The sequence below is a fragment of the Pan troglodytes genome, chromosome 16, assembly GCF_028858775.2.
Source record: "Pan troglodytes isolate AG18354 chromosome 16, NHGRI_mPanTro3-v2.0_pri, whole genome shotgun sequence".
NCBI lineage: Eukaryota > Metazoa > Chordata > Mammalia > Primates > Hominidae > Pan > Pan troglodytes.
In genome coordinates, this window is record NC_072414.2 from 33,789,634 (window position 1) to 33,816,592 (window position 26,959).

Sequence of the window (26,959 nt, forward strand, 5' to 3'; positions counted from 1 at the left end):
TTTTTGCCCCAATTCATGATTTCTCTGACCTTGGTAGGGGCCCCAGTGCAGGTCCCAGAGAGGTCAGAGTCTCGGAGTATCTCTTCACGATTCCTGTTGCAAGTACAGACCCGCCCACTCAGGTACAGAGGCCCCCTACCCCCCAGCAGCAGCTCTGGCTCTCCTGGCCTCCCAGGGCTGCTGCCCTCTCCTCTCCAGTGTTCTGTCTCTCCATGCGCGGGGTGTTTTGCACTCCCGGTTTTGGGCTAACTGGCCTTTCCCCAGCCCTATCTGGCTTTGTGCTTGTTCTCTCCTAGTGCCCTGGTGCTATGAGTTTCTCGCCATTTTGGCAGGGAGGAGCATTGAGCCTTCTCTGGGCCTTCTCCCACATTTCCTCCCTGTAGGGAACCATCCCCGTCCTCCTCAAGCCTGGCACTGATGTCGAGACCAGCCCAGGTGCCACAGGCATCTGGTGAGCAGCCGAGAGGCAATGGTGCCAATCCCCCTGGAGCACCCCCGGAGGTGGAACCGTCCTCTGGCAACCCCAGCCCCCAGCAGGCAGCCTCTGTGCTGTTGCCACGATGCCGTCTCAACCCTGACAGCAGCTGGGCTCCCAAGAGAGTGGCCACAGCCAGCCCCTTTTCTGGACTCCAGAAGGCCCAGTCTGTGCACAGTCTGGTGCCACAGGGTGAGGAGCCTGATGGGTTCAGTGCCAGGGTGCAGGGTGTATGGAACACATGTACATGCTGGAGGAGGGAGGGCCTGGTGTGGCCCTGATGTGCCACTGTGCTGGCCACTAGGTGTCCCTTAATGGGCATGTGGAGGGGAACAGCAGCTCTTCGGGATTGGGTGTTGGCACCTGGGATGCCTTCCTCAACACCTGACCTGTGTATACCTCTGTCTCCTTTGCAGAAAGACATGAGGCCAGTCTGCAGACCCCTTCACCAGGCGCACTGCTGTCTCGGGAGATCGAAGCTCAGGATGGTCTGGGCTCCCTGCCCCCAGCTGATGGCCGTCCGTCTCGGCCTCACTCCTATCAGAACCCCACCACCAGTTCCATGGCCAAGATATCTCGCAGTATCTCTGTTGGGGAGAACCTGGGCCTGGTGGCTGAACCTCGAACTCATGCCCCCATCCGAGTCTCACCACTCAGCAAGCTGGCCCTGCCCAGCCGGGCTCACCTGGTCCTGGACATCCCCAAACCACTGCCTGACCGTCCTACCCTGGCTGCATTCTCTCCTGTCACCAAAGGCCGGGCCCCTGGCGAGGCAGAAAAGCCTGGCTTCCCGGTGGGCCTAGGAAAAGCTCACAGTACAACTGAGAGATGGGCCTGTTTGGGGGAGGGCACCACTCCCAAGCCTAGGACAGAGTGCCAGGCTCATCCTGGGCCCAGCAGCCCCTGTGCCCAGCAACTGCCAGTCAGCAGCCTCTTCCAAGGCCCTGAAAACTTGCAGCCCCCACCCCCTGAGAAGACTCCCAACCCCATGGGATGCACCAAGCCAGGGGCAGCCCTGAGCCAGGACTCAGGTGTGCACAGCTCCCCAGCTCTCATCTCCTGCCCCATCCTTACTCTCCCCTCTCTGTTGGCCGCTGTCTGGCTCCATCCCATTTCTGTGGGTACAGCTTCTGGTGTTTCTTGTCCTGTCTGCTCCTGTCGCAGGTCCGTAAGTCACACCCCTGATGGTGAGACCCTCCTGCTAACCTTCATGATTTCCTTGTGACTCACTTGCCCATTCAGTGGCTTCTGAACTTGGGGCTGGCCGTCTCCTCTGGACCTTGTTTGTGTGGTGGTGTTGGGGAGGCCGTTGGAAGAGAAGCCAAGAGGAAGGGACTGAGGGCAAGTGGGGGGTGCATTGCTGAGGGCTAGGTCTTTCCCGTTCTGAGTGTCTTGGGTGCGGAGGCCTGAAAGGGCTACATGCTGGGCCTCACTGAGCTGTATCCGTCTCTTTCAGAGCCAGCGGTGAGCCTGGAGCAGTGTGAGCAGCTGGTGGCAGAGCTCCGCGGCAGCGTGCGCCAGGCAGTGCGGCTCTACCACTCGGTGGGTGTTAGGTGCCCCCCGGCAGGAGGGCGGGCACGTCAGTAGTGCTGGGTGTTTCGGATAGCCATGTCCAGAACAGTATACTAAGGCTCTTGTGCTGACAGGATGGCACACTCAAGAACATCTTGGGCAGCATAGGTGAGGGGGTTAGAGGCCAGGCTAGCCTCTTGTACCGGGCACCTGCGGTCATTTCTGGTTAAGAGCTGGAGACTTCCCTCAGGAGGTGAGGCCTGAAGAGACCACACCTCCTAGTTGGCTCAGGACAATCCCAGTTTATGTCGTTGTCCCAGTGTAATTATTAATGGCATCCTTTTTCATATCCATGAATTATTTGGCCCCCTTAGACATAGGGGACAGTCCAAGAAGGCCCAAACTTTGAAAGAGAAAGCAGATTCTGCCGGAGTTGTCATAAGGAGTTGCTTATAAGATGTAGACGGTTCTGCAATCCAATGGGTTCCTCCTTGGGCGTCACCCCCAGAGTCTGCCTGCATCCCATGTTCCCTGGCCATACATGCTGATCTTGGCGGGTAGAGTTCCCAGCTAGTCCCTTCTGAGGCAGGCTGGACCCAGGTGGGGCCCCTCCCTTTTATATGTCTGTTGACAGGCTCCTCCACCTCACTTCTGGGGGTGCTGTTTCAGGTGGCTGGCTGCAAGATGCCCTCAGCAGAGCAAAGTCGGATTGCCCAGCTCCTCAGAGACACCTTCTCTTCAGTGCGACAGGAGCTGGAAGCTGTGGCTGGGGCAGTGCTGTCCAGCCCAGGCAGCAGCCCTGGGGCTGTGGGAGCCGAGCAGACACAGGCCCTGCTGGAGCAATACTCAGAACTGTTGCTTCGAGCCGTGGAACGGCGTATGGAACGCAAACTCTGAGTTCTGGAAGCCTGTCCCAAGTGAATGAATGCCCCAGCGATTCCAAACTGCAGCCCCTCTGCCCCTCACCAAAACCTGCGGGGCTGCTTGGAGTGGAAAGCAGGGAGCAGTGTTCAGAGGCAAAGCAGCCTTCCCAGCCGCTCCTCGTGGGGCCTGTATTTATTAATTTATTTCCCTGACTGTTGCCTCACTTCCTTGGAACTCCTGCCTCCACAGCCCCTCCAGTGGCAGGGACAGGTCTTGGGTCTTTGTCATCTTGGTGCTGTGAGAGGTAGGAGGGCAGCCTGCCCCATCTAGGAATCTGGGAAGGGCTGGCCCTCTCTTAGAAGCCATTTGAAATTACTGCAGGGATTAGCTCCCTGTGGTGGAGCATACACAGGGTACTCTGGGGTCGAGGTGAGAGGTGATGTGGTATTCAGTGCCCGTCAGCCAACTGTGGGCCTTCACCTCTACCTGCACTTCCCCTCTCACACCAGCTGCACTCCCCTGGCTGCCAAAGCAAGGTGGTTTTCCCCAATACCTGGCAGCTCAGAAAGGCAGAGCCATCTGGCCCTCCAGGGTGTCCCCAGCCATCAGGAGACTTGAGTTGGTATTTGGACCTGAGCCCGCACATTCCACTCCCATTCTCCCTCCAAGAGGGGCTCAGCATTGTATTTCCCTGTGACCCCTTACTCTCCTGGCCAGAACTTGAGCCAGCTGGGGGACGTTGCTGCAGGACAGTAAGCCCTCACCTGGGCAAACATGAAGCTCTGGCCTCCTTTCCTCAGCCCCTTGTTCTTCCCTGTCCTCCACCCTGGACCCCAGCCGGCTGCTGGAGCCCAGAGGCCACCTTCTCCCTGCATCCTGAATGATGCTTAGTCAGAAGCCTGTGTTGGAACATCCCTCGTTTACAGGGCGCTGGCCTACCTCCTGAGGACCTCGGCCACAGATGAGATCACACGCATGCACGTGCACACATGTACACACACACACCTACCTGCACAGCACGCCGTTGAGTGTTGGTTGCTAGAGTATCCGGCTGGCTGCTGTGTGCCTGGTTTCCTCACATCCTGCCTCAGCTTCACCACCCTGGCTTATGTGGAACACCTATCAGGGAGCAGAAAAGGGGTGCAGTACACTAAGTGAACCCAGATTCTGGATTCTTGGTGTTCACAGCCTAGCTGATACGAGATGGCCCATAGGACACCTGGTTTAGGTAGAAGGAGCCTCCTCAAAGGCAGTGCTGGGCACCCACGGGTGTGCTGGATACTGGAGTTTGAGAGGAGGGAGGTGCTGGGGCCAAAGGAGACACTAGAAAAGTGGTAGATGGGACAGGTAAGTGGCAGAGGTGAGGGGATAAGTTAGAATGTAAAAGGGCAGTAATTAGGGGTGAGGGAAAGGAGATAGGGGACCCTAGGAGGTAGAGTGGGCCCATGTCGTGAGGCAGTTGAAGAGTTGAGGAAAGGTTTTTCTGGGCCCTACTGCTCCCCTCTGCTGCAGGTAAGTCAGAGCAGCTTTACCACAGCTTCAGGCCACGAGAGCCCCTTCACCCGCCCTGCTGCGCCGTAGGCAGAGGCTTATAAAGAAATGGGTTCCGGGCCAGGTGTGGTGGCTCAAGCCTGTAATCCCAGCACTTTGGGAGGCCGAGGCGGGTGGATCACGAGGTCAGGTGATCGAGATCAGCCTGGCCAACATGGTGAAACCCTGTCTCTACTAAAAATAAAAAAATTAGCTGGGCGTGGTGGTGGGCGCCTGTAATCCCAGCTACTCGGGAGGTTTAGGCAGGAGAATCGCTTGAACCTTGGAGGTGGAGGTGGAGGTTGCAGTGAGCCGAGATCGCGCCATTGCACTCCAACCTAGGTGACAAAGCTACACGCCATCTCAAAAAAAAAAAAAAAAAGAAATAGGGTTACAAAAGGATCCCAGCTCCGGGGCATCAGCCTGAGTGCGCTTGAGCTGCTCCAAACCTGGCCCTTCCCGACTCCTCTAGCATCGCCACCCGCATGGCCCTGGAACTCCCACGGCGGCGGGGGCGGGCCCGTGCCTGCTGTGCCCCGACTTCCCACACCAGCCGCGCCCACCGCAGGTGGGACTCAGGTTCGCCCTCTGGGCCAGGTCCTTCACGAGGAGGGAGCTACCCTTCGCCAGAAGTTTGTGAGAATGTGGCCGCCCTTTTCCTGCCCTCTGCCCCATGTGGGTGGGGGGGCCTCGTGGCCCGGCCGGCGCCCCGTCCCCTTCTGCATGTCTGAGGCCACCGGCAACCGCCGCCCCACTCCAGATTTGCCCCCGCCCTGTTTTGAAAGCCCCTTATTTATAACTTTTATACTTTGTGCAGGTCGCGGCGCTTCCCGCCTCATCCTCGGCTGCATGGGGCGGGGGGGCTGTTTTTAACGTGCCCGTTTGTACTGATGTATGAACTTGTCAATAAACACAATTGTTTGTTAACCTTGGGATGCCGGCCAGTGGGGCAGGCCGAAGCGGGCGCTGCCAGTCGCTCCACCGCTTCGGTGGCAGAACCCGGTGTGTGTCCAGGGGCAGGACGGGGCGGGGTGCTGGGGGTGTGGCCTGCGGCGGGTGCCTCTGGGAGGGCGGGGCGAGGGTCTGGGGGTGTGGCCTGCGGCGGGGCGTCGGGGAAAGGCGGGGTCTCGGCCGGCGCTGACGCAGCCATGGCGGAGGCGGCTTTGGAAGCCGTGCGGAGCGAGTTACGAGAATTCCCGGCCGCTGCAAGGGGTGAGTGGCTCTCCCACAGGCTGCGGCGATTTCCGAACACGGGAGGGGCCCTGGGATGCCGCTGACCCCGGGGGCTCGGAACCTCGTGTGTGCGACTGCCCTGAGGCCCCGCTCGGGTTGCTCTGCTGTGGCAACCTGCTTCCCTTCTCTCGTGTTCGCGCGCTCCCGCGGCTTCCTGGGTGATTCTGTTCACGTCATTCCCAAGGCCCGGTGCCGTCTTGACCGTGGTCGCGGCGAAGCCCTGTGTTTCCTACCGTCTTGAGCAGCTTGCTGTTACCCTTGTTGAAAGCTCATCGAAGGCACACAGGTGGTGGTCGGATTCCTCCCCCACGTGCCCCACCTCCGACCTCAACTCCCTTGTCGCACTTTGGGAGGATTGCAGGCTGACCAAATGGTCCCTGGCTCTTCCCCTGCTTGGTTTTTATTCCTTTTCTTTCTTTCTCTCTTCCCTCCTTCCTTCTTTTTTCTATTTTTAAATGATTTCTTACCACTGAACAGCAACACAGGCTCATGTGTATGTGATGGGTATGTAATATACAATGGTACGCAATGTAAATGAAGCAAGGTTCCCTCCCAGCCCCAGTTTGCATTCTTACAGAAAGATTGTTTATATCCGTGCACACACGACTTTTTACCCTTTTTTTGTACAAATAGCCTGCTAAACACACTCTTCTGCACCGTGTATCTTGGAGATCATTTCACATTCCTCTGCCTCAGTCTTTTTCACGTCTGTGTGCTAGTGCTGTATTCACTTAGTCATTTAGGTCATATCCAATCCGTTGTTTTCAATAATGCTGCAACGAATACTTTGAGGATTGATTTAACAAATACTTATTCAGCATCTCTGTGTGCCAGGCTCTGTTCAGTGTGTTTGAGATACATCACTGAACAAAACAAATCTGTCTTTTACAGTCTATGGCCTGTTACATTCTAAGTGAGAAGGTGGACAATTAACCACAGGTGTACTGAATGAGTACATTGTAGAGTAGAAGAAGTAGGTTAGAAGGTAAGTGCAGGCAAAGCCCTCTGTGGGAGTGTGCCTGATGTGTTTAGGAAACAGTGAAGAAGCCAGTCTGCAGGAGCAGCGTCTTCTGCACATGTGTGAGTATGTTTGTTGGTTAAATTCTTTATATTTTTTGAGACAGGGTCTTATTCTGTCACACAGGCTGGAGTGCAGTGGCACGATCATAGCTCGTTGCACCTCGACCTCCCAGGTTCAAGAGATCCTCCTGCTTCAGCACCTGGGAGTAGCTGAGACTACAGGCATGCGCCACCACGCCTGGCTAATTTTTTTGAATTTTAGTAGAGACAAAGCTGGTCTCAGATTCCTCAAACAATCCTTCCACCTCAGCATTCCAAAGTTTTGGAACGCCATGGAACACATAAGCCACCGCTCCCGGCCTTGTTAAATTCTTAGCAGAGTTATGGGGTCAAAGCAATTGTTTGGATCCCTTTTGAAATTTTCTCACTTGGAAGCCCCAGGAGAGGAAAGCAGCCATTCTCTAAAGGAAATGGTGAGCAAGTAAAATAAATCCCTAATTGCAGAAGTCCAAAGGGTGAAAAAATGGCAGTTTCCATGTATTTTCAGAATCCCAGGCTGTGTGCAGTACTCACGCCTGTAATCCTAGCACTTCAGGAGACCAAGGTGGGAGGCATCTCTTGAGGCCAGGAGTTCAAGACCAGCGTGGGCAACACAGTGAGACACCATCGTGTGGTGGCATGTGCCTGTAGTCCCACCTCCTGAGGCAAGAGGATTGTTTGAGTCCAGTAGTTTTGATGACAGTGGCGGGCAGTTTGAAGCAGATGCTGTCATCATGCTGGCTGCAGTGGGGAGGCACAAGTCGGGCAGCAGAAGCGGCTCTGGGAGCAGCAGTGGTGGTAGTGAGTCCCCTGTTCCCTGCATCCCCGAGGCAGCCGACTGCACCACCCCCACCCTCACATGGCTGGGCAGGACCTGCTCCTAAGCCCAGACCCTCTGCTGCAGCCTGAACCTCACTCCCTGCCACATCCCAGAAGCCTGCGAGCACCCTGCCAAAGGTGCAACTGGGACTTGTAGGGACTTGTACTTGTGAGTACAAAAATACTCACACATGTGCACAAAGACCCTGCTCCTGCAAACTGGCTTCTTCACTGTTTCCGGAACACAGGACTACTAGGCTCATTTGTTTGGGGTGGTCAGAGCTGCCATGCCATACGTACCTTGCCCGCCGCCACTGTGGGGAAAATGCGAAGAGGAGAGGCAGCTGGGGCCACATGTTCCACAGAGCTGGCGGGAACTGGGGACAAGTGGGAGCCCCACCCCTTCCAAGTTGGTGGAGTGGGAGCTCCCTAGGCGCAATTACAGCCACCCAAGCCAGGTCTGCAACTCAGGCACCCCTGTGCTCTTGGGAGCCAGGAGCAGGCAGGAGCCCCACCCTCCTAGATGCAGCTGCAGCCTCCCAAGCTGCAGCTGTGGACCCAGGCATGTCTGCACTTTTGGGGACCCAGGAAGGCCCCTTCCTGCTGCCGCAGGCTTGGAAGTGCCTGATCCTGCTGTCTGGCTTCTCCCCACTGTCAGCACCTGATCAGATCATGGAGCAAAGTTGAGGCCGAGCCTGGGTGCTATTGCAGTGCTGACACACCAGCCCCCTGCCTCCTTGGCCCCCTCTGGCCTTTGGGTGCCAACGAGCATGGGAGGGAGGCCAAGAGGGGCTGAGGGCAGCTCAGTGCTGGCCTGCAGGCACCCCTTGGCACAAACAGCTTGGGTGCCGTGAATGGTGGCAAGAGGCAGACAGGTTCCTGGATGGAAGGTGGCGGGTCCCGGTGAAGCCCGACCTTCAAGCCAGCGAAGGCCTGAAGCCTGGGGGCTGGGCTGCCGGTTCCATGGACCGGAATGGGAACTTTTGGTGCTTTTTCCGGCCCACCCATGGCTGCCCATGGACCAATAGGCATGTACGTCCTCCCCTGTGAGACCCATAAAAAGCCCCTGACTCAGCCAGACCAGAAGAGACGATGGGACGACCAGCTGCGGGGAGGAGCTACCCTCTCTGCTGAGAGCTGGAGAGATGACAGGACAACCAGCCCACAGAGAGGAGCTACTCTAGCCAGGGAAGCAAGCAGGCATGCCAGCTCTTTCTTTTCCAGTATTCCTGGGCCCAGTGGGGTCTTCTCACTCAGTTACAATATTTGATCTAAGAACATTCACTTTCCAACTGATCAGAAAATAAAGGTGACTGGCATGGTGTGGCCGTGAGAGATGCAGTGTGACCTCAGAGGTGAACATCAGTGCTGGGACCATTTGGAGCAGGATGTGGTAACCACCAAATGGAAACCACGGCCTTTTGGCTCGACCTAGAGCATGAATGTAGCAAAGCGAAGCCCTGTACACTTTATAAAAACCAGCAGAAAGACACTCCTGTCTGAGTGAGCAGCTGGAACAAAGCTCTGCTGAGCTGAACACTCAACAGGACTACCTGCCTGCAGAGAGAGGAGCTATCCTCTTTGCTGAGAGCTGAACACTCGTTGGGACACCCTGGCTGCGGAGAGGAGCTGCCCACTGTGGGTCTCCTCTGAGCTATTCTATGGCTCATTAAAGCTCCTCTTTGTCTTGTTTACCCTCTGCTTGTCTGTGTGTACCTCATTCTTCCTGGATGCAGGACAAGAATTGGGACCTGCTGAGTGGCGGGGCTAAAAGAGCTGTAACATGAAGAGGGCTGAACCATGCGTCTTGCTCGCCACATTGTGGGTGACCAGAAGGAAAAAGCTGCGGCCCTTTGGGGAGTCCAGACCCAGGAGCTCCCCAAGCTGGGGTTCTGACACCCTCTTTAGGGCTCTGCGGTTCCTGGTATCTGCAAGCTTCCAGGCACCACCATGCTTCCCAGTGTCAGCTGTGGAAGCTGCTTATGGTACACCTGGTCTAGCTGCAGCCTTGCGGGAAACCAGCGCCTGTGTTGGCACCTGAAGCTGCCTGCCCCACCGCAGCCCACATGCCTAGCTGTGCGCAGTGGCCAAACCCCACACTCATTCACTCACACACCCCTCGCTGCCCCACTCTCCCTTGGCAGGTGTGGGATCCAGGCCGGTAGCATGAGCTGAGCACAGCCTACAGGGCCAAGTGGGCCCAATGGGCCTGAGCAAAACAGGCAAAGGCATCACTGGCCACAGAGGTTTCCAGCTGGTAAAGCAACACCCCAAAGATCCCGTGACAGTTTATGGCTGCGGTGAGCTATTATTGCGTCACTGCACTTCAGCCTGGGCAACAGAGCAAGACCCTGTCTCTTAATCTCAGCGAGTACAACAGGAAGATGTACTGAGCCCCAGACCACCCCGTCTCTCAAGGTGATTGCTTGGATGGGCTGGCGTGACTGGGAAGGCCTTTGCCACTTTGCTCTCTCCTGGATTCCATATCTACTGGATGGGTGCCATCTTGCCTCTAGCCAGGGAAGCAAACAGGCACACCAACTCTTTCCTTTCCAGTATTCCTGGGCCCAGTGGGGTCTTCTCACTCAGTTACAATATTTGATCTAAGAACATTCACTTTCCAACTGATCAGAAAGTAAAGGTGACTGGCATGGTGTTGCTGTGAGAGGTGCAGCGTAACCTCAGAGGTGAACATCGGTGCTGGGACCATTTGGAGCAGCATGTGGTAACCACCAAATGGGAACCACGGCCTTCTGGCTTGACCTAGAGCATGAATGTAGCAAAGCGAAGCCCTGTACACTTTATAAAAACCAGCAGAAAGACACTCCAGTCTGAGTGAGCAGCTGGAACAAAGGTACCACCTGAATAGAGGGTGTGTGGCAAGCGCAGGCACGAGACAGGAAATCAGACTGGAAGAGTAGGTTGGGCCTGGTCGTGCGTGCCAAGGCAGGCAACATTCTCTAAGGAGCAGTGGTAAGCCATCGAGGCATTTGTTACTAGGGGTATGACAATATGAGATTGTATTTTCAGAAGATGACTGGGGCTATGATGATGAATGCTTTGGGAGGGAGTGGAATTAAGCCACAGAAACCAGCTAGTTCACTACTGCAACCATCCAGCCAGGATACTGGAGACTTGTATTCAACATTAGGCAAATACTTGCTGAGCACATGCTGTGTGCTAGGTACTGTTCTAGGTCCCAGGGGTGCATCAGTGAACAGACAAGTGTCTCTGCCCTTGTGGAGTTCACATTCTAGCAAGGGTGAAAGAATGATAAACAGTTTAGGTGAAATATATATATATTTTTTATTTTTTTTTATTTTTATTTTTTTATTTTTGAGTTAAAGTCTTGCTCTGTCACCCAGGCTGGAGTGCAGTGGCACGATGATAGCTCATTGCAGCCTCTACCTCTTGGACTCAAGTGATCCTCTGGCTTCAGCCTCTAGCGTAGCTAGGAGTATAGGTGCATGCCACCATGTCCAGTTAATTTTTAATTTTTTTGTAGAGATGGGGTCTCCCTACGTTGCCAAGGCTGGTCTTGACCTCCCGGCCTCAGCAATCCTCCTGCCTCTGCCTCCCAAAGTGCTGGGATTACAGACATGAGCCACCACGTCTAGCCCTAAAATATATAGCATGTCAGATGGTGATGAATGCTAACGAGAAAAAATACGGAAAGGGATATAAAGATTTGCGGCAGGGGGACAGATTATAAATTTAGAAAGTGTAGTCGGAGAAGGAAGTCTTATCAATGTGATATTTGAGTGAGGACCCAAAGGAGGTAGCTGGAATGTGGATGCCAGCGGAGGAGAGGAGACGGTGGGTTTGAGAGACATAGGAGACAGAATCAACAGCACTCAGAGCCAACCAGTAGGATGACGGGAGTGAAGGAGAAAGCTGAGTCAAAAAGATTTTGATTAGAGGTGACACAGGGCCACTGTAGACCCCTGCGCAGGCGGCACACCACGCAGCCTGCCGAAGTGTACGTGGTGGCCCTGGGTGTCTGGAGATGGTGATGCTGTTCAGCAGGACCCAAACCATAGCCGAGCCCTTCCTTTTCCTCCATTGGTGTCATCTGGTAGTTTGTCTTCCCGGGTAAGAAGGTTGTAAATTTCTTAAGATGATGATTGTGTCATCCCTGATAGCCCCAGATTAGCCAAGCCAAGTGCTGAGCACATTCCTGGTGCTCAGTAAATGTCACTGTTAAAGGGGGCTTCCCAGAGCCACACAACACCCAGAATAGCCTGTGGCCATGGGGCCTCAGCCTTACTCATTCTGGAGCTCCCAATGCCACTTCCATGGTGGCCTTTCCTGGTAGATGCTAGGAGGCTGGCCTCTCCAGGGTGGGAAGGCATAGGGTCCACTGTGCAGACACAGCCCCACAGGGGATTTGGCTTATGGGCTGGGTAGCAGCCTCTGGCCCTGTGGACGGTCAGGGCCCATGCTGGTGTGTGTGCATGATGCTTTCTGCTTTCATTTTTCCGTCTTCATCTTTCTATTACTGGTTGTCCAGGGTCCTTTGGTCACCAACAAGCATTTCCCAGTGACACAGCGCGGCCTTTCCAGGGAGGGCATCTCTTGGGCAGGGACTGGGTGCTGCAGACATCAGCCCTTCCATCCCCTGTCTTCTTTCTCTCAGAGCTCTGCGTGCCTCTTGCTGTGCCCTACCTGGACAAACCCCCAACTCCGCTCCACTTCTACCGGGACTGGGTCTGCCCCAACAGGCCGTGCATCATCCGCAATGCTTTGCAGCACTGGCCGGCCCTCCAGAAGTGGTCCCTCCCCTATTTCAGGTGGGAGCTGCCCTGGGGTCAGGTGTGAGCAGTGATTACTGGCATCTGGGCATGGGCTGAGTGTCCATTCCTCTAGAGCCACAGTGGGCTCCACAGAGGTGAGTGTGGCCGTGACCCCAGATGGTTACGCGGATGCCGTGAGAGGGGATCGCTTCATGATGCCAGCTGAGCGCCGCCTGCCCCTGAGCTTCGTGCTGGATGTGCTGGAGGGCCGGGCCCAGCACCCTGGAGTCCTCTATGTGCAGAAGCAGTGCTCCAACCTGCCCACCGAGCTGCCCCAGCTGCTGCCTGATCTGGAATCCCATGTGCCCTGGGCCTCCGAAGCCCTGGGTGAGTGGAGGTGGGGTGGTCCTGGCCCTGGACAGGGAAGATATGGGAAGGAGGGGGGTCAGCCTGTTTGCCCTTAGGTGATGACCTGGCCTATGGGCTTGGTCCTGTCAGCATCTGGTGCAGCTCACTAAATACATTCCCAGGCCTTGACTTCATCATAGATGAACTGCCAAAGATTGTTGTCCTTCCTTCTGCCCCAGGGAGGGAGGACCCCTTCCCCAAGATTTCCCAACCTCTGCCTCTTCTCCCTGACCCCTTTCTTGGGATTCTTCTGTGCTCACCCAGGTTTTGGCTCTGGCATCACTGGATGGCAGCTTTCCCCAGCCTGGCCTTCCTAACTTGCTCTCTGCCTTCTGCCCTGCAGGAAAGATGCCTGATGCTGTGAACTTCTGGCTGGGGGAGGCGGCTGCGGTGACTTCTTGTAGGTGTAAGGGGAATACAAAGGTGGGGAAGGAGCAGGTTGGGGCAGAGGGAGGGAAGACGAGGCCAGGAGTGGAGGGATGGCCCTGGGTGGAGGTTGGGCTGTTCTCTAAGATTTCTTTTGGCTTCTAGAACTCGGGCACCACAGAGGGTTTCCCCTGACAGCTGAGGTCGGGGAATGGACCCATGGCATTGGGGGCGGGTGCATTGTTTCTTCTAGACCCAAAGAAACCTCCCTGAAGGCCTGCTGGGCCAGGGGGTAAGTGTAGGAGAACTTCCCCTCTTGTTGAAGAGGAGTCCAGGGCCTGGTGAGCATCAGGTCCCTGGTAGGCAGAGTTCCAGAATGCCCATCAGAGCCCCTGGCATCTCCAGCCCACTGGCTCTGTGCGTGCTTCTCTTTTGTCATAGGCCGTCTTGGGGTGCAGGGCTCTCAGCATGATGGTTTGCCTCCTCCCGTGCCCCTGCCCTCCATACCCTGCCCCCGGGCCTTCTTTCTGTTGGCAGTGCACAAGGACCACTATGAGAACCTCTACTGCGTGGTCTCAGGAGAGAAGCATTTCCTGTTCCATCCGCCCAGCGACCGGCCCTTCATCCCCTATGGTAGGGGATGTGGCCTGCAGGGAGGGGCTGGGGAACAGCTGGCCCAAGGGGGAGGGAGGCAGCAAGAGCCTGGGAGGCCAGTTCCCAGGCCTGAGGTGTGGCTGTGGCATCCCCAGTGCACCAGGGCCCCTGATCCCCTTGCCCCTGCCCAGGGCTGGCTGGGGTGGAGGAGGGTCTGGCAAGTTCCAGGCTGTTTGCAATTCCCCCACACCCTTCTCCCTTGGGCTCCAGAGCTGTACACGCCGGCAACCTACCAGCTAACTGAAGAGGGCACCTTTAAGGTGGTGGATGAAGAGGCCATGGAGAAGGTGTCTGTCCTGTTCTTGGGCTCTAGGGAGGGAGAAGGGCAGAAGCCTGGCTCTGAAGAGCAGGCACAAAAGATCTGGGGAGGTGGCACCTTGCTCTGAAAAGTCCCTAAGTCTGAGGCCTTTCAGTGCTGAGCCAAGCAGGGCCTGTGGTGTGTTGACCTTTGGAAGGGACAGAGCCTGAAGTCCTGGGGGGTCTGGGGGGCTGCTCCCTGGCATCTGATGTGTTCCCAGGTGCCCTGGATCCCACTGGACCCCTTGGCGCCAGACCTAGCACGGTACCCTAGTTACAGTCAGGCCCAGGCCCTTCGCTGCACGGTGCGGGCCGGTGAGATGCTCTATCTGCCGGCTCTGTGGTTCCACCATGTCCAGCAGTCCCAGGGCTGCATCGCAGGTGAGGAGTTGCCCAGGCCACCTGGGGACAGGCCCTGCCAAGGTCCAGCAGGGCCTCTGGGGGGAGGCTTGGGAGGCTCTAGGTCAGAAGAGGGATCTTCATGCTCAGATCCCTGTTCTTCCCACAGTGAATTTCTGGTATGACATGGAATACGACCTCAAGTATAGTTACTTCCAGCTGCTCGACTCCCTCACCAAGGCTTCAGGCCTTGACTGATGGAGCACTGGTGAACACGACCAAGCACGCCTCTGGGGACGGGGCCAGCCCCTCCCTGGCCGGGTCAATTCTCGAGAGAGCCTGGAGTGTGCATGCTGGCTGCTGGCCCCGGGTCCAGCATGGCTTGAGATCAGCTTTGGAGGATCTTGGAATGTGGTCATAAGGACTCAAGGTGCCAGGCAGGTCTGGGTGAGGGTTCTCAGGAAGTTGCCACACAGGTGAGCAGAGTGGGGATCAGGTGCAGCAGCACCTCTCCCCAGCGCTGTGATGTTGGGCGAGTCACTGCATCTCGGGCATTGGTGTCCTGTCAGTAAAGAGATAATAATGGCTGTACCTCGCAGGGCTGTTGTGGGCTTGGAGATGATGTCTATGAGGACCAGCATGGAGCTGGCACACAGGACATGTTGAATAAAAGGTAGCTGTGAGTCGTATGGCCTTTTTTTTTTTTTTTTTTTTTTAAGATGGGGTCTCGCTCTGTCACCCAGGCTGGAGTGCAGTGGTGTGATGTCAGCTCACTGCAAGCTCCGCCTCCCAGGTTCACACTATTCTGCCTCAGCCTCCCAAGTAGCTGGGACTACAGGTGCGTGCCACCATGCCCGGCTAATTTTTTTGTATTTTTAGTAGAGACGGGGTTTCACCGTGTTAGCCAGTATGGTCTTGATCTCCTGACCTCGTGATCCACCTGCCTCGGCCTCCCAAAAGTGCTGGGATTACAGGTGTGAGCCGCTGCACCTGGCTTATAAGTCGTATGTTCTGATCCTCCCTCTTGAAGTTGCCTTCTGTGGTCTAAGGAGGGCCTGAAGGTTCAGGTAAAAACTTCAGGGTGACCTTCACTGGGGGTGAGGGCTGGATCCCAGCCTGGGCCCAAAGAGCCGTCAGCTGCCCAAGTCCCGCTGTCCATGAGAGCCACCGCAGCCCCTCCCTGGGACAAGCAAGCAGACCTGAGTCTTGTAGCTCTCTGGTCCGGACCTCTTTGGCCCAGGACCCTGAGAGCTATTCCTAGCTCTCCTATGGTTACTGTCCTCCCCCAGTTCAGGGGCAGCAGGTGGGACCTGGTGCCCTGGGGATAACCCCTGTTTCTCCCATAACAGGCACAGGCAGGAAGGGACGGAAGCCCCCGCCTCTTCTGGGGCTGTCCCTCTGAGGAAAGAGTTGGTCTCCACACGCTGACCCCCCCACAAACCATGCCCTGGAGGCAGAAGAACCCCCTGCCCCTGAGTGCCAACCCACAGGCCTCATCCCTGGCCACTCAGCACCTAGCTTTGAAGGGCTGTTTTATGTGACAGCCACTCCCCTGCCTGCCGTGAGGGGGCCTGGGTGTTCATCTCAGATTGATGGAGCCCTGCCATCAAGACTGGGCATTCCTGTCCAACAGGTGCCAGAGTTGCGAAAGGCCTGTGACAGGGAACTCCACTCTTCCCTTGGCTGCTGTTCTGGGACTCACCCCTGCTTTCCTTCTGCTCAGCCCCTGGCAGCAAGCTCTCCAGGCTGGGATTGCAGGGCTGGGTGGGGCAGGCCCAGCTGGTAAAGGCTGGCGAGTGCCACAGAGGTATCAGGAGCTCTAGTATAGGCTTAGGGTGCCTCATTTCCTGGACAGGTGGCTGGTTCAGGAGTGGGTGTGGAGCTTAGGTGGAGCAGAGGCGGCGGGTAGGAGGGACTTGGGACCAATTGGGACATCACATCCCTGGCTCTGGGTTAGAAAGCTGACAGTCCTTGATCCTGTGGCCACTGCCCCATCATTCCTGCTCCTGAGGACTCAGTCTCATGGCTGTGGTAAGGCCTGGCAGGGCCCTGGGTCCCTACTGGGACCCCTGGTCTCTACCTGGGGCCTAGTTAATATGTTTCTTATGGGAGCTGTGGTCTTCTCCAGGGGTAGGGAGGGGAGTTTATTGACCACAAGACCAGGGTAGTGGGCAGAAGCCAGGGGAGAAGGAGGCTTGGGGATGAGGGATCCATCCTGAGTGTTTTCTGTCCTGGGAACGGGCTCCTGGCAGAGCTCCCTGGCACCATAGATTTGGGCCCTGGAGACTCAGAGGCTCCCAGCTGCCGCCCTGAGGCCCTGGAAGCAAGTGGCTCCTCCATGCTCCTCTGACTCAGTTGCCTGGAGTGTGAGGGCCCTGGGCTGACCCTGGTGGATGAGGCCCTCCAGCACTGCCCTGGACCTGGTTGCTCCCTGGGCTTGACCTGTTAGGGTCCTTGCGGAGGCAGGTGGAAGGCCGAAAGGAAGCAGTTGGCACAGGCTTCCCTGGTCCCGGTGCGCCTGCCAGGCTGCATTCCCAGAACCAGGGGCATGGGTTTGGAGGGAGCTACCGGGGGACCATCTTCAGCCTGACCTGGCAGGACCTGGAGGACATGACAGCCTGTGAGGGGTCTGAGCTAGGAGCCGCTTCCCCTGCCCAGGAGAGAGCCCATTTCCAGGATGCTCTTCTGACCGGGGTGGAGGGAGGGTACGAGAGCAGCTCAGCCTGGGGCCCAAGGCCCTGATGTGCTACTTCCCCTCCCTCGATAGCTTATGTCCCCTGCCACCCAAGACCAGCCGGAAAGCTGCTTAGCTGGGGTGTGGGCTGGGGATGTGGGGTGGAGAGCCTAAAGGATACTAGCCCGAGAAGGTGGAAGCAGATCTGTGTGAGGCATAAATCTGGAGCCAGCCTGCCCGGGCTCCAACCCCAATTGTGGACCTCAGGCAAGTGACTGCTTCTCTGTGCCTCAGTTTCCTTGTGGAGTGGGCCATCGTAAATAGTATCTGTGCATGAGGTGGTTGTGCGATAAATGAGTTAATGTATGCAAAGCCCTTGGCCCAGAGCCGGCGCAGAGCATTGTGTAAGTGCTGGCAGGCATCATGATGGAGATATCATGTCTCCTCTTGTTGATTCAGGATTCTGATGAGATGGAGGATGGGCCTGGGGTTCAGGATTAGGCCTTGAGGCACTGCTCCAGCCTCCTTTGTGGCCCCTGTCACCCTTGGCTTCATCAGCCCGTAGCAGGTCTCCCCTCTCCCACCTCTGCAGGCAGAGGTGTCCAGGACCTGCCTGCTCACGGTTCGTGTCCTGCAGGCCCATCGCCTACCCTCTGAGGACCTAGGTGAGTGCGCACCGCCCTGGCCCCTGTGCTGGGCTGAGGGAGGAGGAGGGTGCTGAGGAGGAGGGTGCTGTGGCTGGATTTGGTGGAGGCGGGTGGGCCGGTGGGCAGGGCCTAGAGGAGGGAGCTGAGAGGAGCTTCTGGGTGGAAGGTGGCAGCTGGGGCTCTGCCTCTGGCCCCCACTTCCCCTCCCCCTCAGTCTTAACCCACATGAGTCTCTAGGTGATGGAAGGAAGTGGGTCTGGGCGGCTGGGAAGGGCTCTTGTCCACCGCTGGGCACTTGTTCCTTCCTGCAGTGACCCCCTCTGACTGCTACGTGACTCTCTGGCTGCCCACGGCCTGCAGCCACAGGCTCCAGACACGCACGGTCAAGAACAGCAGTAGCCCTGTCTGGAACCAGAGCTTTCACTTCAGGATCCACAGGCAGCTCAAGGTGGGCCAGGCATCAGCGCTGACTCTACCCACATCCTCGCCAGCCACTGCCGCTGCCCTGCTCACCTTTCTGTCCCCTCCCTCCTGCAGCCCTGTCACTCTTTTCCCCTCCAGAATGTCATGGAACTGAAAGTCTTTGACCAGGACCTGGTGACCGGAGATGACCCTGTGTTGTCAGTACTGTTTGATGCGGGGACTCTGCGGGCTGGGGAGTTCCGGCGCGAGAGCTTCTCACTGAGCCCTCAGGCAAGGCGGTGTTTCCACGGCAGCCCTAGCTGGTGTCTGGGTTGAAATCTCCACGCGCACACATGCACACACACACGCATGTCTCTCATACTCACTGACATATGTGCACTCCTTCTGACCCTTTCTAACTTACTTCTGGCTCTCTTCCCAGGGTGAGGGGCGCCTGGAAGTTGAATTTCGCCTGCAGAGTCTGTGAGTCAGGGGCCTGGGGCAGTTTGGGTGGGAGTGCCTTGTGGGAAGGACAGCACTAGTGCCTGGGGGATGCCCAGGTCTCTGTGGGGTGGGAACCTGGACTCCTGCTAAGGGGGCTCTGGGGGCTCTTTCCAGGGCTGACCGTGGCGAGTGGCTCGTCAGCAATGGCGTTCTGGTGGTGAGTGTGCTAGTGCTCTGGGAGGCGGTCTGGGGTCCCCGGGACTCCCTCATGCCAGCGACTTGAGGTACAGGCCCACCGCTGCCTCAGCCTGGGGACCCTGGGATTTCAGTTTGTTAAGGGAATACAATCTCAAGGGCCCAGGTAATGAAGTGCAGACCAGCAGCAGCCAGGGTGCTGCGAGGGTGGGGGTCCCTGAATGGGGGGTGGGGTTAGTGTCTGAGGGGCTGTCTTCATGACTCAGGCCCGGGAGCTCTCCTGCTTGCACGTTCAACTGGAGGAGACAGGAGACCAGAAGTGTGAGTCCCCAACCCACTGGGACAGCCCCTGGCTCTCAGCTCTTGTCTTCCCCCTTTAAGCATTGGACAATTCTCCCTGGGGCCTGAGCTTTCCCCTTAGGCCTTCTCGGGGGACCGTGGTGGGGGATCCATCTCCACCAGACCATTTCAGTGGGGAGAGGGAGGTGCCCTCCAGGCCACGCAGCAAGATGGGTTCTGTGGGCAGAGATACCGTCCCCAGCCTCTCTGCTCTGGTTCCTGTTTCCAGCCTCAGAGCACAGAGTTCAGCTTGTGGTTTCTGGGTCCTGTGAGGGTCCGCAGGAGGCCTCTGTGGGCACTGGCACCTTCCGCTTCCACTGCCCAGCCTGCTGGGAGCAGGAGCTGAGTATTCACCTGCAGGTAGTGTGCCTCGCTCCCTCGAGGTGGGGCCCCCAGAACTTCCTCCCTCCCTCTGCACCTCCTCCCAGTCTGACCTCTGCTCCACCTGGCAGAGTGGGCACCCTGGCAGCATGTGTGGGCCCATGCTTGTCTCCCCTTCCCATCCCTCCCATACCTCTATGGCTGCCGGCGGGAGTTTGGTGAGGTCTTTGCTAGGAGTGGAAGCGTAAAGATTCTTAGGTCTCCATTCTTTGTCCCCTGCAGGATGCCCCCGAGGAGCAACTAAAGGTGCCACTGAGTGCCCTGCCCTCTGGTCAAGTGGTGAGGCTTGTCTTCCCCACGTCCCAGGTACTGGCCTCCCAGGGAAGGAAGCAAGGCGCCTGGATGGGGCTGGGACCCAGGCCACAAAGGGAGGGGCCTGCTTCCCACTTCTCCGTGGGTCACACCCTGAGCAGGTGCTGGGGCCAGGCTCTTTGGGGAGTGTCCTCTGAGCATCCCTGCTTCAGGCCTGGCGCCTGTGGAGACAGTGGCGGGGCGGGGGTGGTGCGCCGGGGATCAGGGTAAGAGGACCAGAGCTGGGTGGAGGTGGCCGACCTTTTGTGACTGGGGCCTTCACGGTTTTCAGGAGCCCCTGATGAGAGTGGAGCTGAAAAAAGAAGCAGGGTGAGAGGCCTGGCTGGGGACTGGGCAAGGCCCTGGAAAACAACCAGGGCGCGGGGCTGGAGGAGGCCTGGAGGAGTGAGGGGGAGAAACAGCCGCCCCTCATCCTCATGCTCTCTGAAGGGGCTCAGGCTTGCGCTCGGGGGGGCACGAAGTACTGGGAGGAGTACTGGGAGGAGTCTTAGCACCTATGGTCAGAGGGGTGAGTGACCGGCCCAGTGCCAGGCACCCGGGGAGCACTTGATAAATGTTTGGCTGGAAAATGCAGGGAGGCGAGGATGGAAAATGGTAACATGGTTTGGGGCGCAGAGAGGGCAGGAAAACCAAGGGAGAGAAGAGGGGAAATTGCGCCCTTTTGGGTGGAAGCTGTTATGGCTGGACCTTAAATGATCTTCATAGAGTTGTCGCCTACCCTGGCCCTCTGTCTTGAGAGAGTGGCTTCTCACCTCACAGACACAGGATTATTGGTCCTTTTCTGCCCCGCCCCCTGCCCTTTTTTTTTTTTTTTTTTTTTTTTGAGATGGAGTCTCTCTCTGTCGCCCAGGCTGGAGTGCAATGGCGCGATCTTGGCTCACTGCAACCTCCGCCTCTGGGGTTCAAGCGATTCTCCTGCCTCAGCCTCCCGAGTAGCTGGGATTACAAGTGCCCACAACCACACCCAACTAATTTTTGTATTTTTAGTGGAGACGGGGTTTCCCCACATTGGCCAGGCTGGTCCTGGCCTCAAGTTATATGCCTGCCTCAGCCTCCCAAAGTGCTTTGAACTCCGTGGGTAAGGGACAGAACACGAGACTTGGAGAGGGGGATCTATGGTATGGGGCCTGCCTGGGGGCCTGTCTGCACCTGGGACCCCAAGCAGCCTCTTTCGGCCACGGCATTCTGGGTCCTGCCAGTCTGCTTTGCTGCATTCCCAAGCATGTCCACATGGACACACTCTCCCCAGGTGTCAAACTTCAGTCTTGTGACACGGGAGTGGCACTGAGGGTTGGGGAGAAGAGGGAGGGCAGTAGGTATTACAGGTGAGGCAGACCCAGCTTTCCATTCTCTGGGGAGGGTTGAGAGCTGTCTCACAGTCTCTTCCTTCCCCGGCCAGACTGAGGGAGCTGGCCGTGCGACTGGGCTTCGCGCCCTGTGCAGAGGAGCAGGCCTTCCTGAGCAGGAGGAAGCAGGTGGTGGCCGCAGCCTTGAGGCAGGCCCTGCAGCTGGACGGAGACCTGCAGGAGGATGAGGTTTGGGGGCTGGGCTGGATGGGGTGTCCCCGGGCTTGCTTGGGCCTAGCTCCTGGTGCTGAACACTGGAGCTGCTTGTCCCCGATCTAGACCAGAGCTCGTAGCTGCCTGTCCCCACCCTGCTTCCTCTCACCTGGTGTTAGCAGGGACTTGGTACAGGCAGAGTGTTGCTTGAGGCACCTGGAGCCCGCATGGGAGCTACCTCATAGGGCTGGCTTTCCTACTCTGTTTCTTGGTTCTCAGCCTAGCCTGTCTGAGGAGGGAGACAGATATCTGGTATGAGGCCTGTTGGCCCAGGGTGCTTCAGGAGGTTCATATTAGCCTGGGCCATCTCCTGGGGGAGTGATGGCAATTTGGGAAAATTTTGAGGCGGGCCCTGGGGCTTCCAGAAAGTGAGCATCAGGCTCGGGGGCTGAGGGCAAGGAGATGAGGCTCAGAACTTGCCTGGGCCATTTTTTCCTGGAGCCCTTAGGACTGGAGGAGCTGGGCACTCAAAAGGCTGTTTCTGGCCCCCAGGGCTGACTCAGAACTGGTCCCAAGACCTGTGATCAGGCCTTAGCTGTGGGCTGGGTGGCCACTTGACCTGCTACCTCTTCTTCCTGTGACTTGGCCTTCCCCATCCCTAGGGCCTCTACAGGCCTGGCTCTCTTCTTTTCCAGATCCCAGTGGTAGCTATTATGGCCACTGGTGGTGGGATCCGGGCAATGACTTCCCTGTATGGGCAGCTGGCTGGCCTGAAGGAGCTGGGCCTTTTGGATTGCGTCTCCTACATCACCGGGGCCTCGGGCTCCACCTGGTGAGCTGGGGGCAGGCTGATGCTGGACCCTGTGTGGCAGGGGGTGCTGGTGCCAGGGTTCTCCTAGGCCTCTGAGAAAACTAGAAGGGCTGGGAGAATGAATGTGCCAGGGAGAAACGTGCTCAAGGGGACCCTGGGAAGGTCCCTGCCAGGCCATTGTCCTAGAAAGCCCGGGGCACGTGGGGTCTAGACGGGGTCCTTCAGTGACAGCCCTCTGGCTTTGGCTTTTCCCAGGGCCTTGGCCAACCTTTATGAGGACCCAGAGTGGTCTCAGAAGGACCTGGCAGGGCCCACTGAGTTGCTGAAGACCCAGGTGACCAAGAACAAGCTGGGTGTGCTGGCCCCCAGCCAGCTGCAGCGGTACCGGCAGGAGCTGGCCGAGCGTGCCCGCTTGGGCTACCCAAGCTGCTTCACCAACCTGTGGGCCCTCATCAACGAGGCGCTGCTGCATGATGAGGTGCGGGGGCTGCGGCCTGGGGGCAGAGCCAGGGCAAGGGCTGGAGCTGGGGCTCGGTGCTGGACAGCAGGGTGGGAAAGGCCCTGGGCACCCAGGCCACTGTGGGTTTAGGTTCTACGCATCTTTCCCCAGCCCCATGATCACAAGCTCTCAGATCAACGGGAGGCCCTGAGTCATGGCCAGAACCCTCTGCCCATCTACTGTGCCCTCAACACCAAAGGGCAGAGCCTGACCACTTTTGAATTTGGGGGTGAGTAGCCCAAGAGCTGAGACCTGTGCCCTTGCAGTTGGTGGAATAAGGGGAGACGGGGCCTGTGTGCAGATTGCAGATGTCACACCCACCTCTCCTGAGCCAGGTCCCGTGCTTTCTGGAGACCGGCACCCTACCAGGGTCCCTCAGCCCTTTGGGAAGGAGGCAGGGGCCTTAGGTCCTACGCACAAAGCCCAGGCCACAAGGCCTGGGCCTCCTGGTCCTCAGCTGCCCTAAAGCAAAACCCTGGGTCGGGGTGGGGGTGTGGGTGCCTAAGGGCTCTGCACCATGAGGCTGAGGGGTGGACTCCTCACAGAGTGGTGCGAGTTCTCTCCCTACGAGGTCGGCTTCCCCAAGTATGGGGCCTTCATCCCCTCTGAGCTCTTTGGCTCCGAGTTCTTTATGGGGCAGCTGATGAAGAGGCTTCCTGAGTCCCGCATCTGCTTCTTAGAAGGTGAGGGGCACTGGCAGGCTGGGGAAGCTGGGCCGAGCAGGGAAAATGGGTCCTGGGTGAGAGGGCAGCCTCGGTCAGAAGAGTTTCCTGGGCCAGGACTGGCCATGGGGAAGGGTAGGGTTGGGACAAGAGTCGGGGGCCCTCTTCCCTCACGGCCACTCTTTCAGGTATCTGGAGCAACCTGTATGCAGCCAACCTCCAGGACAGCTTATACTGGGCCTCAGAGCCCAGCCAGTTCTGGGACCGCTGGGTCAGGAACCACGCCAACCTGGGTAAGTGCTCCGGCCCCTTCATAAGGGTGCCAAGGGGCAGCCAGCTGGGGCTCTGCACCAGGGGGCGGGGGGTTCACACCTCTTCCCCCTCCAGGGTCACCACCAAGGTGGGGATAAAGGTGCAGGAGTCCCCATTTCCCCACCTTGCCTGTGTAGACAAGGAGCAGGTCCCCCTTCTGAAGATAGAAGAACCACCCTCAACAGCCGGCAGGATAGCTGAGTTTTTCACCGATCTTCTGACGTGGCGTCCACTGGCCCAGGCCACACATAATTTCCTGCGTGGCCTCCATTTCCACAAAGACTACTTTCAGCATCCTCACTTCTCCACATGGAAAGGTACCTGCTTCTCTCCAAAGTCCTCCTGTGGCCACCTGAGCCTTGAGTCCCCAGTCCAGATACCCCTCACAGTCCCCTCCCATTCTCCTGCTTTGAGCTTGATTCCCTGGACTACTTGGAACAGGGGTCTTTTTCTCCTTGTCTTGGGGACCCAGGGCCCACCTGCGGGGCTGTGGGGGTGTTGGTTCAGCAGGAGAGCAGGGACCAGAGGCCAGAGTCTCTCCTTCCAGCAGGAATCTGGTACCCTTGGTATCTGTGACAATTGCTGCTCTCCCCAACCTTCCAGCTACCACTCTGGATGGGCTCCCCAACCAGCTGACACCCTCGGAGCCCCACCTGTGCCTGCTGGATGTTGGCTACCTCATCAATACCAGCTGCCTGCCCCTCCTGCAGCCCACTCGGGACGTGGACCTCATCCTGTCATTGGACTACAACCTCCACGGAGCCTTCCAGGTTGGGAAGGGTGGGCAGCCCACCAGGGAGGCGGTGGGTGGCCCCTGTCCCCTGAAGAGAGGGGCTTTGGAGTCCAGTGTCTGGTTCGGCTTCCTTTAGGAGCTGTGATTGGGACACTGGAATCTTAATTTGCCACCAGAGGAGCTCATTCTTTTCCGGAAGTTGGGAAGCTGGCGAGGTTCTCCTGGTATCTTATAGCTGGGTCCCCTTTACTGACCTGCGAGGTGTGGTCCTGGGCCTCTGGGCCCACCTGCTGAGTCTGCTTTGGCTCCCAGTGTAGAACTGGAATGCTGGGAGTAACCCGGCTCCGTCTAGCCCCAGAGGAGCTGCCACTGAGGCCTGTCAGGTGTGGAGAGTTTTTTCCAACGACTGGCTTCATAGGCCCCACTGGAGACCGTTTTGGCATTTGAGCCCCAGGTCCTGTGCATCTTACGTCAGCCCCAGTGTTGAGGATGCCAGGGGCCCTGTCCCTCTGAAGCCCCTTCTGCCTGCCCTGCAGCAGTTGCAGCTCCTGGGCCGGTTCTGCCAGGAGCAGGGGATCCCGTTCCCACCCATCTCGCCCAGCCCCGAAGAGCAGCTCCAGCCTCGGGAGTGCCACACCTTCTCCGACCCCACCTGCCCCGGAGCCCCTGCGGTGCTGCACTTTCCTCTGGTCAGCGACTCCTTCCGGGAGTACTCGGCCCCGGGTGAGCTGCTGTTCACCTCCCCATCCTGCTGCCCCAGTCCCCCACACCTCCTCCGTCCCCTGTGCCTCTCCAAACCCGTCTTCCCCACAACGTGTTCCCCATGCCAGGCTGCACTCTCTCCACAGGGGTCCGGCGGACACCCGAGGAGGCGGCAGCTGGGGAGGTGAACCTGTCTTCATCGGACTCTCCCTACCACTACACGAAGGTGACCTACAGCCAGGAGGACGTGGACAAGCTGCTGCACCTGACACATTACAATGTCTGCAACAACCAAGAGCAGCTGCTGGAGGCTCTGCGCCAGGCAGTGCAGCGGAGGCGGCAGCGCAGGCCCCACTGATGGCCGGGGCCCCTGCCATCCCTAACTCTCATTCATTCCCTGGCTGCTGAGTTGCAGGTGGGAACTGTCATCACGCAGTGCTTCAGAGCCTCGGGCTCAGGTGGCACTGTCCCAGGGTCCAGGCTGAGGGCTGGGCGCTCCCTTGCGCCTTAGCAGTTTGCAGTGGGGTAAGGAGGCCAAGCCCATTTGTGTAATCACCCAAAACCCCCCGGCCTGTGCCTGTTTTCCCTTCTGCGCTACCTTGAGTAGTTGGAGCACTTGGATACATTACAGACTCATACAAATGTGAGGCGCTGAGGCCATCTGTTATTACTGCTGAGAAGGGCCATGTCATTCTAGGCTCTTGGCTGTACATGGCAAGGGCTGGTACAGAGCTCGCTCATCAGTGTTCTTCCTCTGAAGAGCACATTCTCTGCACACATCTGCGTCTACCTGTGCTCAGAGTCACCCCTTCCAAGCAAGGAGGAGGCCACATGGGCCTGGGGTAGCCCTGGCCTTGCCCACCTGCTCTGCCGTAACACGTCTCCTCTTCACCCAGACAGGAATGCAGGGGGAGGCCAGGCAATGGCTGTTTCCTGCCACAGGGTAGGACCCATCTAACCAGAAGGAACTGTCTATTCCAGAAGCTGGGCCTGGGGAACTGGGTTGAAGCAGCCACGGGAAGGAGCCCTTTTGCCTGTAGCTGAGTCTCATTCTGGTCCCTTAGATGTGTCCTCGCTTGTGCCCCTGAAGTTTGGTGTTGCACTGGGGTTCACCTCAGGGATCAGACCTGTTGGGAAAACGGAATGAATTTAGTAGGGTATGGCCACCCCAGAATCTTCTCCAAACAAACACTGGTGCCCCTGCCCTCCCCTGGACCAGCCAGCCTCCTAGAATAAGCGTGGGAGTGGATTCCAGAGCTGACAGGCGCTGCAGCAGCGACCACAGTGACGGGTGAGTGGGTGGGAATTGCCTCGACTTTCATAACCCAACTCTACGTCTGTCAGCTGGCCTAGCGGCCCCAGCCCTGGGTTAGAGACAGCAGAAAAAATGGCTGTCCTGGTAGCCTCAGGAGCCACTGTGTCCAGGACAAGGCCTGTCCCGTCAGCAACACATCATCTAAATCATATATTGGGCTCTGCAGGACTGGGAGCAGATGGTTACACTGGAGACCACAGCCGTGGCTGCCACCCCTCATGGTATGAGCCCTCCAGGCACACGGCTGTATATGCGTGTGCACGTCTAGGCACATCCTGGGGCCCATGCACGGAGGATTTGCCTGTCTCCAGTCCCTCCTCCACTTTCACCTAACCTCAGGTGTCCCCTCCCCCTGGAGAGCCTGAAGCCCTCTGGTTTGGAAGGGAAGGAGATGTGGGTGAGGGGGGTTGAGCATCGAAATGATGCTGGGATCTACAAGGAGGGACTGAGGAGCCAGGTAAGAGCCTCCTGCCCCCGCACATCCACCTTCGCATCTCCTCCCTGGCCTGCAGGCCGGGACATGCTGGCCCTCTCCATTGCCATGGAGTGGGGATTGGGGAAAGCAGGGGAGGACCAGGTAGAGAACGGGTTGGAACAAGTGTGGGGCAGGGTCTGGCCGTCCTGCCAATGTGCTGTGCCTTGAGGGAGGAAAGTGAGGAGTGCATGGGAAACAAACCCAGGCAGGCTCTCAGCACTGGGCAGAGGGAAACCTGGGTGCTCCTCCCACAAGCAGCCGAGCAGGA

The 26,959-nt window shown here is 57.8% G+C and overlaps 3 protein-coding genes across 20 annotated transcripts in view; 2 read left to right on the forward strand and 1 right to left on the reverse strand.

The window, feature by feature from the left end:
* MAPKBP1 (mitogen-activated protein kinase binding protein 1) overlaps positions 1–5,308 on the forward strand; it is a 53,453-nt gene extending 48,145 nt beyond the window's left edge. For 7 of the 8 annotated variants that reach the window (XM_063794777.1, XM_016927983.4, XM_063794778.1 and 4 more), the window contains 5 exons: positions 38–122; positions 384–667; positions 892–1,506; positions 1,932–2,017; positions 2,657–5,308. In XM_063794777.1, the coding sequence (XP_063650847.1) occupies positions 38–122; positions 384–667; positions 892–1,506; positions 1,932–2,017; positions 2,657–2,884 (1,298 nt within the window). In that variant the 3' untranslated portion in view covers positions 2,885–5,308. Of the gene's footprint in view, positions 1–37; positions 123–383; positions 668–891; positions 1,507–1,639; positions 1,702–1,931; positions 2,018–2,656 lie in introns of those variants that run through there. The other variant, XM_063794780.1, reaches the window with a different exon arrangement.
* A 199-nt stretch (positions 5,309–5,507) lies between these two features.
* PLA2G4B (phospholipase A2 group IVB) lies at positions 5,508–25,548 on the forward strand. 11 transcript variants are annotated; one of them, XR_010151624.1, is made up of 26 exons: positions 5,508–5,593; positions 12,283–12,612; positions 12,977–13,033; positions 13,537–13,632; positions 13,864–13,940; positions 14,172–14,331; positions 17,556–17,628; positions 17,922–18,058; positions 18,148–18,303; positions 18,455–18,495; positions 18,631–18,673; positions 18,918–18,972; positions 19,220–19,350; positions 19,594–19,677; positions 19,955–19,992; positions 21,083–21,218; positions 21,878–22,014; positions 22,249–22,471; positions 22,604–22,721; positions 23,038–23,175; positions 23,343–23,447; positions 23,604–23,783; positions 24,070–24,236; positions 24,336–24,423; positions 24,736–24,922; positions 25,048–25,548. XR_010151624.1 is itself a non-coding variant. In XM_054667420.2 (25 exons), the coding sequence occupies exons 6-25, from the start codon at positions 14,302–14,304 to the stop codon at positions 25,257–25,259; spliced, it is 2,391 nt and encodes a 796-aa protein (XP_054523395.1). In that variant the 5' UTR covers positions 5,508–5,593; positions 12,283–12,612; positions 12,977–13,033; positions 13,537–13,632; positions 13,864–13,940; positions 14,172–14,301; the 3' UTR covers positions 25,260–25,548. The 11 variants fall into 11 exon arrangements, 9 of the variants coding, with proteins under 9 accessions (XP_054523395.1, XP_054523401.1, XP_054523396.1 ...); XR_010151625.1 differs by having other exon boundaries at positions 18,172–18,303; XM_054667420.2 differs by lacking the exon at positions 24,336–24,423.
* SPTBN5 (spectrin beta, non-erythrocytic 5) overlaps positions 25,546–26,959 on the reverse strand; it is a 51,244-nt gene continuing 49,830 nt past the window's right edge. Inside the window, exon 69 of the mRNA XM_063794784.1 lies at positions 25,546–26,028. Within this exon, the coding sequence (XP_063650854.1) occupies positions 26,016–26,028 (13 nt within the window). The 3' untranslated portion in view covers positions 25,546–26,015. The remainder of the gene's footprint in view (positions 26,029–26,959) is intronic.